The sequence below is a fragment of the Beauveria bassiana genome, assembly GCF_000280675.1.
Source record: "Beauveria bassiana ARSEF 2860 unplaced genomic scaffold BBA_S00012, whole genome shotgun sequence".
NCBI lineage: Eukaryota > Fungi > Ascomycota > Sordariomycetes > Hypocreales > Cordycipitaceae > Beauveria > Beauveria bassiana.
In genome coordinates, this window is record NW_007930847.1 from 615,006 (window position 1) to 625,975 (window position 10,970).

Genomic DNA, 10,970 nt, shown 5'->3' on the forward strand with positions numbered 1-10,970 from the left:
TAAAAAAAGCTTGGAGGATACTGGCTGGTTGGCTAGCAACTGCACAAGTGGGCCAATATTAAGAGGCCAAAGGAGTACGGATTACCCAGCAATACCTGTACAAGGCTGGCTACGACGCGCTCTGATTGGTCAGAGCTGGCGAGTGACCTTCTGTTATTGATATCCAAATCCTGTTGTTTTTTTCCGCAGCCCTCATGTGTAACCACGTTTGCCGCTTTCACAAGAAACTGGACACGTTCTCGTTCGACAGAAACCAAATACGGAATGGGCTAACAAAATTGACAAGTAAGGGCCGACATCCGGTAGTTTGCAAAATACAATGCTGACCACCATTGTAGATGATCCATGGCAACCCCTACCAACACGCCAACTACCTCTTCATTTTTCGCGTTAATTGTAGAGGTTTGACGCCGTAGAAGAGTGGTCACCACGCTAGTTGACTGTTCAGACGGAATAGCTGCCGAGACGTTGGAACTCAACTTCGATGTGAAGCCGCCGCTACTATCCGCAATTGCTGATTTGATGAAGGGTTCTCAAACGAACAGTCATGAACAGTCTCCTACACTAACCAATCCGAGTCCCCATCGAAAACAAATGTGTTTGCGCGGTTCTGCCAGCCTACAATGCGTTGAACTGGGTATCCGCGGATTCTGGTAGCTGGGGACACAACATGTCATCGAAGCTCGCTCCCGTGAACCATAACCCCTGCTTCACGAACCACGCTGCCACCGTACTTAGAGGGAAGTGCCCGGAGTTTTCATCGTCACGACAGATGCCCGCTATTTTCACTTGGTCATCCATCTACGTACTGGTACATCCGGAGTAGTGACCCTCTAGAATGCTATCGACCACTGCTTTCTTCAGCTTTCTTCTTTGGTCTTTCTCTGCATTTTGTTTTCTAACGCTGCATTGCTCCTTTCCATATGAGATTTTTATTTTCGTCTAGAATATTATTTCGTAACGGATCTTGTGTCACCAATGCCTGGCTCCCGAAATATACCTAGGTACCTAACTATGTCTCGCTACCTGCCTGTAGCCTAAATAACAGTTGCCAGCCTCGTGAACGGGAAAAGAGTACACAAACAGAACAACGTAGGCCAGTTGTTATTTTCGACAAATAATCGCCCCCACCAATGCAATGGCTGTGATGACTATATCAGGGCCAGAATTCGCGCTGAACGATGATGAAACCGAATTTACAGCGTTGTCCTCCATAACCAATACTGGCTCGGCGCACGACAAAGCAGACATGACGCCTGCTATCGAGGCTGCACTTGCGCGACATGATCAGCGAGACTCGTACGCTACGGCGCCAATGTCCATTTATGCCGTCTTGCGGGCCGAATGTCGACGTCGTCTCTACGTGCATCCGATTGTCTGGACGGCACATCACCTGGAGCTGCTGGGCGCCCGCCTTGACGCTGTGATTCGACTCGATCGCCAGTCAGCCGGGCACGTCCAGGCTACTTCCGATATGAGCGACGACCAAGCGCGGGAATTGAAACCTCCCTGGTGCAATAGAGCCAGTCTCCATGTAGCGAGATCCTTGGTGAGACGGCACGACCCGTATCAGCAGAGAGCGGCGCTGGGAGAGCTACTACGAACCTATGGGCTGCAACAGGTTGGCATGGGCAGGTACGTCACTTGGGCAAAAGAAAAAGAACAATTTATACAAGTACTGGAAATCCCTAACGTGTCGTACGCCTAGGGACCAGCGCAAAATTGCGATGCAATTTAGAGGGAAGACTGTTTGCCATTTGAGGGTACAGTGCGTATGGTCGACCAGGACGGGGGATCGAATGATGGTCTGTACCAACTTTGACTCGATATCGGAATCGCGACACGGATGGGTGCAAGGAGGGGAGTCGAGGGTCCGCCTATACGACCGCGGCGACACCGCCGGGTACATCATGCGGGGCAAGAAGTTGAAGGCGCTGCAGCCGGCGGAGGCGCATCAGGATCCGTACATCTGGGGTCTGCTCATCGCGTTGGCGCAGGCGCAGAGGAGGAGGCAGGCGGCGGTGCCTGACGACGCTGTGGCGCGCTGGAGGTTGTGCCTGCTCGCCCTCCCAGGTGCCGGCGCGCGGCAGCTGTACTGCTACCGCGGCTGGGTGCCCGCGGCGATGCTACGTAGATTGGACGAGCCGTCGGCTGAGGTGGCATGTCCGAAAGTTGCAATTGAGGTTGGGACGATAGACCTCACAACGCGGCGGGACGTAGCGCGGCGCGTTTGGGAGGTGTTGCGTGAGGAGGAGCTCGTCTGACATGAATGAGGAAGAGGGGAATAATTAGACTAGACCAGTAAAAAAACTCATGTGATATGTATCTGCATTTTTACAAAAGACACTTATGGCAAGGGCGGTTTTGTCAAACCGAAGCCACGACCTGGCAACTGGGCTGCTGGGCTCGCTTACCAAGTATTATTGCCTCCTTGGCAGTGAGACAACTGTATTGCGCCACTGGTGCCGCATTCTCAGTTGCCGTTCTTTAGTGAATGGCGTCGCGGCTCGCGCCTTATGAGTAACAACTTACATGCACCCATACCCGCAATTCATGTATCGAAATGCTTCGTTTCAAAGCCTCCAGCAGTAATGATTTTCAGCATCAAGATGACACCAAGGTTGGCATACCGCAAAACAGCTATATGCAGCTGCAATACTAACACAACTTCTGTGCCAGCAGGATTCGACCCCCCCGCCTCCCTACCTCGAGTATATTCCCGTTTACGGTGAATGGGAACGAAAACGCTACCCCAACTGGCCCGATGCCAGATTCCAGATGCCCGCTACAAAGGAGCATGCTGGGCAGGTCTACTACCTCCGCAAGGGAGAATTGGTCGGTTTTGGAACCACTGCGCTGGTAGAACGACTGCCCTCGGGCAATGCAATTGTGAAGACGCCTCTGCAAAACCCCCTCAGCCCGGCCGAAGAGCGCATGAACCGCGAGGCTGTGGCTCGCGAAGCTGAGGTCTATCAACGCCTGAGTAGTGGCGACGGGAACGACATACTGACGATCCCGAAATTCCTAGGCTGGGATGCCCAGACCTGCACGCTGATCCTCGAACATCAGTCCAACGGAGATCTGGCTACATACTTCAGGGACAATGACGCCGCGAGCGGTGTGGACCTTGAAACTCGTGGAAAGTGGGCGACTCAGGCAGCGCGAGCGCTGGCGAGTCTTCACGACAAAGAAGTCATCCACGCCGACGTCGCCCCTCGGAATTTTCTCTTGAATAGCAGCTTGGATCTGTGTATCTGCGATTTTGCTGGGAGTATCTTTTCTGGGGGCCCAGAGAAAACAGGTGCCCCGGGATCGAGGTATCAGGCAGGACCTTGGGGGAGGGGCTATGTACCTACCAAGGCTGACGACCTTTTCGCTCTTGGATCGGTACTGTACTTTATTATGACTGGCAATGAGCCCTACATTGATCTGACGGATATTGAGGTTGAGCGCCGCTTCCAAGCAGCTGAGTTTCCCGAGACGAGCTCCATCCCATACGGTAGGGTTATAGATGACTGTTGGCACGGTAGGCTTACTACTGCCCACGCCGTGGTGCAAGCTTTGAATAGCGAGATGGGTATAAGGACTGAGAAAGTCGTCCATAGTGTTCCTCGTCTAGCCGTAATCTAAAAGGGTGGGCGCATTCACGCTCTCCGTCGCCTCCGTAGATGCAGTGAGCCCCAAAGATGGGCAAACACGAGCGCTAATTATATAAAATTACGTACGCCATACTTTTTGCTTGTGTAGCCTCCACGTTGTGCATGTACGATTCGCTGACCTGACTGTAATTATTAGCACCTGTGGCTGGATGGCACTGCTGTGTGGCCCTGTGGCTAGCTGGTGGGACATTGCTGCCTAGCCAAACTCACGTGACCTCGCATCATTTGCGCGTCTTCCGCACAGGCCAAGTGGCGGATTGCCCGCGTGGTGCACCGCGACAGCCTAGCCTTTTCCCAAGCCGGCCTAGGGCGGGCGAGCGTGTTGCACTGCGCGGGGCCCAAAGTCTGGCCCAACAAAGTTCGCCCTTCACGTACGCGCCCTTTGTGACTCGCTGCACAACCTGAGCCCACTCGCGATTCACGACTTCTGTCTCATGTTGTCCACAAAGGGGGCAATCGCTTGCTTTTTTTTTTTTTCCCTCTCCAAGCTTCCCTCTCCTCTGCCACCGTCTCCGTGTCCCTGATATTAGCCTCCCGCCTTGGCAGTGATTCAAAGCCACCCACCAGCAAGCTAGGTTTCCTTTTCGAGGTGACCAAGGTGGATCGAGATTGACTCTACACGAACATCCTCACACCTTGTGCCACTAGTTTGGCCACTGCGGAGTCCAGGCCTGGTATCCGTTGCCATATAAGTAGGCGGAACCACCCCCCCGGACTCTCTACCAGTCCTCATGTATATGAACACCATCGAGTAAGCGCAGCGCATTCCTGTCGCAAACAGCACCGCACTTCACCTTCGATATCAAAACGCGCGACATTGACTCGGTCATCGTTATAGCGTCCTGGTCACTGGTGCCGCCGGCATACTGCTCGCGCGCTCCCTCTTCAAAATGATTCGCGACAGAGAGCCTCAGGGCGTTCCTGCATCGACTTCACCACAACGCGACGCGCGACGAAGAACAAAACGAAGACGTTCCCCAGTATCGGCACCCTTACGGAAGCGTTTGCCACGTCGCGTTGCGCCAGGCTCTGTTCTCGATATAATGCGATGCAACTCTGGCACTGCACTGTTTGTACGGCCGCTCTGCTGGACAGATCTTCATGCAGAGCTTCTCAAAATCCAGTTCAACGAGCTGCCCATCTGCGATACACCAATGCCGGTGAACGAGCCAGGCTCGCCACCTCCAAAAGGGCACATGCAACCCTCACAGTCCATTTTGAAACTCAGTGAGACGCTTAGCGACATACTGTCCTACAAGATTGCTCATCCCACGGCCGTATCTGACGCGGTGTGCACAATTATGGCCAAGCTTTGGCCCGAAAGCTTCTGTCAGTATCATGTTGTTCCGGACCTTCATCTGTTCTTCGGAGACAAAGTATACCACGAGGCTGTCAGGGCCCAGATTATGTGGACGTATCCTAGCGGTAGCTGTCCGCCGTCGCAGACTCGCCCGATATCGTCACAGTCGACACAGGACGCGACTTCTTCGCCAGAATCACGATTCTCAGATTCAACACTTCCTTCCAGGCACGTGCTGACAGATCAACCCATGGTATGCTACATGGGCAAAGCACAACTGGCGTCAATACGAAGAAGCATGTTTCGCATTGCTCCTGGTCCAAATAGGCAGTTCAACGAGCCCGTGTCTAGCCTGTTCAAACTGCGGTCAAAGAACCTCGAGCCACAAAACCCGGACGAAGACTCTTACATTGCAGGTATGCTGCTCGCCATGGCTCAGAAGCACTTTTACCCCAACCCACGCATCTCGAGCCTCTTTCGTAGAGGAATCTCGCCATCCAAGAACGCGAGGCCGTTTCGGGATTTGAAATTGCGCTTCATGACACACGACATTGAGCGAGCACAATTCATCGTCTACACCGGCCACATGACAGCAACGTTTTTGGAGCGCTTCCGACGGCCACACAGGATACCGCCTGCGCCAGAGTTTGATGGAGACCTTGGCTTCAAGATTGACTACGTGCGTGTGCCCATATGGCCTATTTTGGGGCTCCGGGAGCGACTCGGAAAGGCGCTCGGAATGGATCTAGTCGGCGAATTTGACCCAGAAGTCATGGAAACGTGGGAAGAAGATGACGTGGAAACACCCGACTCCAGCGGCAGCAAGCGGAAACGGACTGCGCTCGGCGAAGTTGTTAATGGCAGTTTCGAAGACACAGAAGAGGAAGAGTCCTCTCCTATACACAGCAAGAAGCAGTGTATACGGCCCAGGACCCCGCTTCAAGCCGCAGCGTAGACGTTTGTTGCCTTGTCTTGTTGAGCGAGGTGGCGATGGGCCAAAAAGGAATGGCTGCGACGACTCTTTTCTAATGAATTCATGTGTATGATTATTTTCGGCTGGTTAATCGGGCGCACGGAGTAATTAATAGAGATGGGCTTGAACAACGGGTGGGAATTACAACAGCGTTTGCCACAGCGAAGCTGGAAATGGGATCGGTTCTTTGGGCAAGTCGACTTTGCGTTATTTAATGTCAGCAGTTTAGCGACCAGCAGTGATTATTGGAAGACTGTTTCTTAATATATGGTATTACTTGTTGACCCGCTCGTATCAAAATCGTCGCGAAATGATGTGATTTTCTCTAGGCGAACAATTCGCTTTGTCATAGCCGTAATTAGTCATAGCGAACCTACGTTCATCCTTACCGAAGTATTGAGTTTAGTTCATCCATCTTTGCATTTTATGTCATCTCCTCTTATTCCCCAGAGTAACCCGAATTTCCTTATGGCGTCCTCCAGAAACTACCGACTCATTTTCTCTGAGTGGCTTGATGCCCTTCGAAATGGCGACTGGGGTAGTGCGGAGACGTTTGTGGCAGACGACGTCATCGTCAATGGCAGCAGCACAGCGGGGCAGGCCTACATTCAAGAGCTCAAAGACGATAATTTTCAAACCGCGCGTCTCGACTTGTGCATCGTTGACGATGAGAGGGCCGAGCTTGCTGCGCGCTTCGTGTTTCCTCCGCGCTCGCCGGAGTCGCCGCTCCTCGACGAGGGCAAGGAGTGGACTGCGCAGACGTTTTTTTCCTTTGCAAACGACAAGATCTCGGCGATCCAGGCTCTCGCAGGCGCAAACAACTCTGCAGGACCGGAGCCCAATCATGGTGATGGTGAAGTGAATCAAGACCCGGCGCTGCTGCGAAAGACGTTGAAGACGGAGGACCTGCGCAAGTTCTACACAGAGTATATTGACTCGATCAACGCGCGCACGATGCGTGACCGTGTCGACGAATTTTGTCCAGGGGTGGTAGTGCACAACTACTTTAGCTACGTGCAGCGTCAGTACAGAGGACTGATTGAATCCAGCTTCGACGAGATTTCAGGTCTGCGCTTTACAGTCGAGAGGCTCATTGTCAACGAGGAGGCTCAGCAGGTAGCTGCGCGACTCACTTTTACCGGCGTGCCGACCAAGAATTTTCGCGGAATCGCACCGACGGGAAAGCCAGTCAGCTTCAGCGAGCATGCCTTTTACCAGCTCGAAGAGGGCCGAATCAGACAAGTCTGGTCGCTTCTGGATTTGGCAGCATATCGGGCGTCAATCGCGCCGTGAAGGGGGATTCATTGAAGAGCCATTGGTGCTCAATGTACATACATCATCACTATCAAGTAGCATTTTTTTTCTTTCTTCATGTTCTAGCAACGTCTCGCGAGAACATCCATTACTTGTTGTGTTGTGCAGACTTGCGGCGCGGCAAACCTGCCCTTGTCGTCGATGGCATCAATCGTAGCCATTCACAGCCTTGCTCTCGTATAAGGTGAGCCACGGCGGAAACGCAGACATCTTCGTCAAACACGGCTCTTTTGACGCGGACAAGAGCTTCCAGCTGGTAGCGATATTGTCTACCACCTCTTGCCTACGTCTCCCAACAGGCACTACCCTACTTGCTTAACGAAAAAAAGATTCTTTGCGCCAGTAATTTTGCCCTTTCGTTTTCTTTTTTTCCTGGTATTCAATTGCGCGAGCTTGGGCTGCACCAAAGTCACACCGAATCGAGCACGACATGGCCGCGAAAATCGGTTAAGAAGAAGGTCATAAAAGACCCCGTCCCGCCTCCAAAAGACTTGTAGTCGCCTTTTGTAGAGACACGACGGACTTTTGGGGTGCACGGCCCGAAAATGTACGCGGCTGAAGAGCACAACATATCCATAGTTAGCCGCACCACCTGCATACTCATACCTGAATCGTACCACGTTGTCGACGCTGAAATCCGCGTTGCGCGGCAGGTTGGAAGCGCCAAGTGCATCGCCTCCCAGCACGGCCCTGCCCGTGCGCGCTGTGCAGGCCAAACTCAGGGGCCGGAGTGGCCACCATCGCGAAGGCCTTTTCCAGCAGCACATGCATCATGTTTCTCGAAACTTTTTGATTGTCCATTTTATATGGTAGATAGCAGTTGATGAGCCCACTGGCAGACTGCGTATCCGTGCATGGGCCGGATCCGCAGCGAGTTCCTTTGTAGGTAGGAGTCGGTTGGGTGTGCCTGATGGGTCAGCTCGTAGCTGTCATTTTGGCCTGCAGGACAATGTTCGGGTGGCTGCCGACCGGGACGAACAAGGCGGTTCATGTAGGTGTCGATGAAGGCGACGCAAGCGGATCGCACACAGCCTTGTGCTTCGCGACGTTGTGCCTCCAGTGGGTAGAGTTGCAGCCGATGAGACATTGTAAAAATTGCAGCATAAGCCGAGACATTGTGCGAGCGCTGTCGCAGTGTGACGACGCTCAGCGTACCTCTGATAACGTCATCATCATCAATGATTCCTTGGATTCTTGAGGCTACTTTGTTCCGTAATAACTAAATTGAGCTTTATGATGCAGAGCAGAAACTGCAGTGGTGCGTCGGTATCACCACGCAGAGTGTTGTGACAACAGAGCAAGTAAGCACCTAAACACAAAATATGTATTGTCGGTGATGAGTACCAGATCATAAAACGCTGGCCAGCGAGATAACCTTGATGATTTTATTCATTTGCGTCTATAGTCTGTCTGCCACTGGCGATATCGAAGTTTCAGGCTAGTACTGTGACGGTATGTGCTTTTGAAAGGCATAACACGGTATGTAAAGTAATACATGTCCAAAATAGAGCACCCTGTTTGTTCGTGCCATTGTGTCGTTGCTCAACTCAGCTGCTTCAGCAAAAACTTGGCCCCCATGTCTTGCAGGCCCGCATCCGTGGGATACGCCATATGCTGATCTGTGATGAGAGTACCACGTCCCGAATCGACGTCGCAAACCGAGTCGCCCTGTTGCAAGTTAGTCATTGAGTTACCTTGCTCTCACAGAAACAGAGGAAAAAGAGTTTACTTACTACGTTGCAAACATCAAGCGTTTTGGGAACCCAATCCGTGGGAATACCCAGTCCTGGTAGATAGAGGATTCCTGTTGTATACTTTGTCTTGTCGCCGCCCTGCATATCAACATTGCAAGCAAGGCCACGTTCGTGCCTCGTGTTTCCAATGAGGAAAACACCCTTGACAGCATCAAAGGCGGGGCCAGTCAGCTTGCGCAGAGCATCGACGACCACGGTCGCGCCTTGCGAGTAGCCCTCGAGGATCAGACACTCGGATGGGTTTTGTGCAAGAATCTTGCCAACCTGGTCGATCAACTGAAAAGCCGCCCCCGAAGTTAGTATTCACGTTTTTTTAAAAACTCGGCAAACGCAGCTCGAAAGACAAGCAAACTCACATCCTTTGTGCCTGGTGCGCTGATTTGGAACCAATTGGCGGCATAGACAACGTCGTACTGTGTGAAAACTGTCAGCAATCATTTCGTCCTAAAAAGGCGTCATACATACTACTTTTCCACCGGAACGTTCAGCCAAAACCTTTTGATTCATAGTCTTGAAGCCGACCGATTCGCCCTGAGCCTCAGAGGTGCCGCGCGCATTGATGATGGCTTTCCGACTCTGTTAGCCAGAAATTCTACTCTTCACTGTTATTCTTGAACGTTGGTTGCCCTACTGTAGGAGGCGCATGATGAAGGCACCGGGGCTGCGCGGCAAGCCTGAATTGCTGCTGCGGAAGCAGTTGATGCCAGGCCAAGGGCAGCGGCAAGCGTAGCCGCGAACGGAACGAGCATGACTGCAAGCAAAGTCGGAAACTCTATAATATCAAGAATACAGAAAACTACGGTAATTTACAATATTGGGAGGCGATCCCTTTTAAACATCAAGGCGCAAGCTGAGGTTCGGGCCTCAGCCTGCGGGGTATGGTTGCATGGGCAACTCTGCAGTCAACTTACTAGCGCATCGGACTAGTTGTACGGTTTGTGAAGTGGTTTACTGTAATGTCAAAAATTTACGGTGGTGTGGGCTCTCATCATGCGCGACGTTTCGATGGCATTCAAGTTTCCCAATACGGAACTCAGTTGAGGCGCCCGGCCAAGGGAAGCCCAAGCGTAGGCTTGGCTTCCGGTGGCTATAACTGCAGGATCTGGGAAAGCTGTCACACAATTGAGCAATAAAATCAAAGACCGGGATCAAAGAGACTCCGCGGAGAGGTAATCATGCCGCAGTTTACGCTTCTAGCCTTTCCCCTTTCTAGCCCGCTGCACCCCGGAGATTGACAGAAAATCCGGAGCAGGCTAAAGTAGCGGATGCTGCCGTAACATAGCATCCTACCAAAGCCACGCAATTGAAAGCCCAGTTATTACCCGAAAGGGTGCCTGGGAGGACGGATTTGCTAATTTGTTTTGGTCACAATATTGATACGTTGTGGTGCTCGGAAGGACTTGAGTCCGCGCGTGCAATGGGTGATACGAATTAGTTACAAGTTATAACTAGCCCACCATGCATGGTTCCTTCCCCGTGTCTCTGGCAATCTCCACACAGATGAGATCCTGCGCTCTCTCATGTCTCGGCTGCTTGGTCAAGAGCGTCCCGGGCACCTTTGTTTGAGCTTGTGAATATGGCGCAGGTGCATCGCAGTGAGCTGGCAGTCGGCGAAAGAGATATTGACAACGTCGAGAAAAACCGACTCTTTAGTGCGGTTTTGTATTCGTTACGCTATTAATTGATTCGAGCCCGTTTATAATTTCTTGACCCTTTTCATTAGTATCATGCGAACCAACTGTAACCAGCTTCGGAACTATCACAGGACAAAAACAAGTACGGAACAAAAACGATGAGGAAACGCCGCATTACAGTGAGCTAGTAACTAATGATAACAGCAAAGGTCATGTTTATTTATTGACTTGCAATAGTAGATGCACTCGGAGGTAACTGCTCAAAATCACCACAGCTTTATTATTCTATTAGTACCTAAAACATGTATAGCATATAAGCTATTATGCTCAACCTAC

At 51.9% G+C, this 10,970-nt stretch overlaps 5 protein-coding genes across 5 annotated transcripts; 3 read left to right on the forward strand and 2 right to left on the reverse strand.

Moving 5' to 3' along the window:
* Positions 1-1,147: 1,147 nt before the first annotated feature.
* BBA_05084 (kinase domain containing protein) lies at positions 1,148-3,630 on the forward strand (the record flags this gene model as incomplete). Its single annotated transcript, XM_008600181.1, has 4 exons — positions 1,148-1,635; positions 1,787-2,163; positions 2,344-2,417; positions 2,683-3,630. The coding sequence occupies 4 exons, from the start codon at positions 1,148-1,150 to the stop codon at positions 3,628-3,630; spliced, it is 1,887 nt and encodes a 628-aa protein (XP_008598403.1).
* A 919-nt stretch (positions 3,631-4,549) lies between these two features.
* BBA_05085 (uncharacterized protein) lies at positions 4,550-5,914 on the forward strand (the record flags this gene model as incomplete). The annotated part of the gene is made up of 1 exon (XM_008600182.1): positions 4,550-5,914. One exon carries the CDS (start codon positions 4,550-4,552, stop codon positions 5,912-5,914), a length of 1,365 nt encoding a protein of 454 aa, XP_008598404.1.
* Positions 5,915-6,400: 486 nt separating this feature from the next.
* BBA_05086 (SnoaL-like polyketide cyclase) lies at positions 6,401-7,225 on the forward strand (the record flags this gene model as incomplete). The annotated part of the gene is made up of 1 exon (XM_008600183.1): positions 6,401-7,225. One exon carries the CDS (start codon positions 6,401-6,403, stop codon positions 7,223-7,225), a length of 825 nt encoding a protein of 274 aa, XP_008598405.1.
* Positions 7,226-7,705: 480 nt separating this feature from the next.
* On the reverse strand, positions 7,706-8,017 carry BBA_05087 (uncharacterized protein; the record flags this gene model as incomplete). Its single annotated transcript, XM_008600184.1, has 2 exons — positions 7,706-7,801; positions 7,853-8,017. The coding sequence occupies 2 exons, from the start codon at positions 8,015-8,017 to the stop codon at positions 7,706-7,708; spliced, it is 261 nt and encodes an 86-aa protein (XP_008598406.1).
* Positions 8,018-8,788: 771 nt separating this feature from the next.
* Positions 8,789-9,749, reverse strand: BBA_05088 (cutinase-like protein; the record flags this gene model as incomplete). The annotated part of the gene is made up of 5 exons (XM_008600185.1): positions 8,789-8,914; positions 8,980-9,276; positions 9,357-9,413; positions 9,466-9,566; positions 9,632-9,749. The coding sequence occupies 5 exons, from the start codon at positions 9,747-9,749 to the stop codon at positions 8,789-8,791; spliced, it is 699 nt and encodes a 232-aa protein (XP_008598407.1).
* Positions 9,750-10,970: the final 1,221 nt, after the last annotated feature.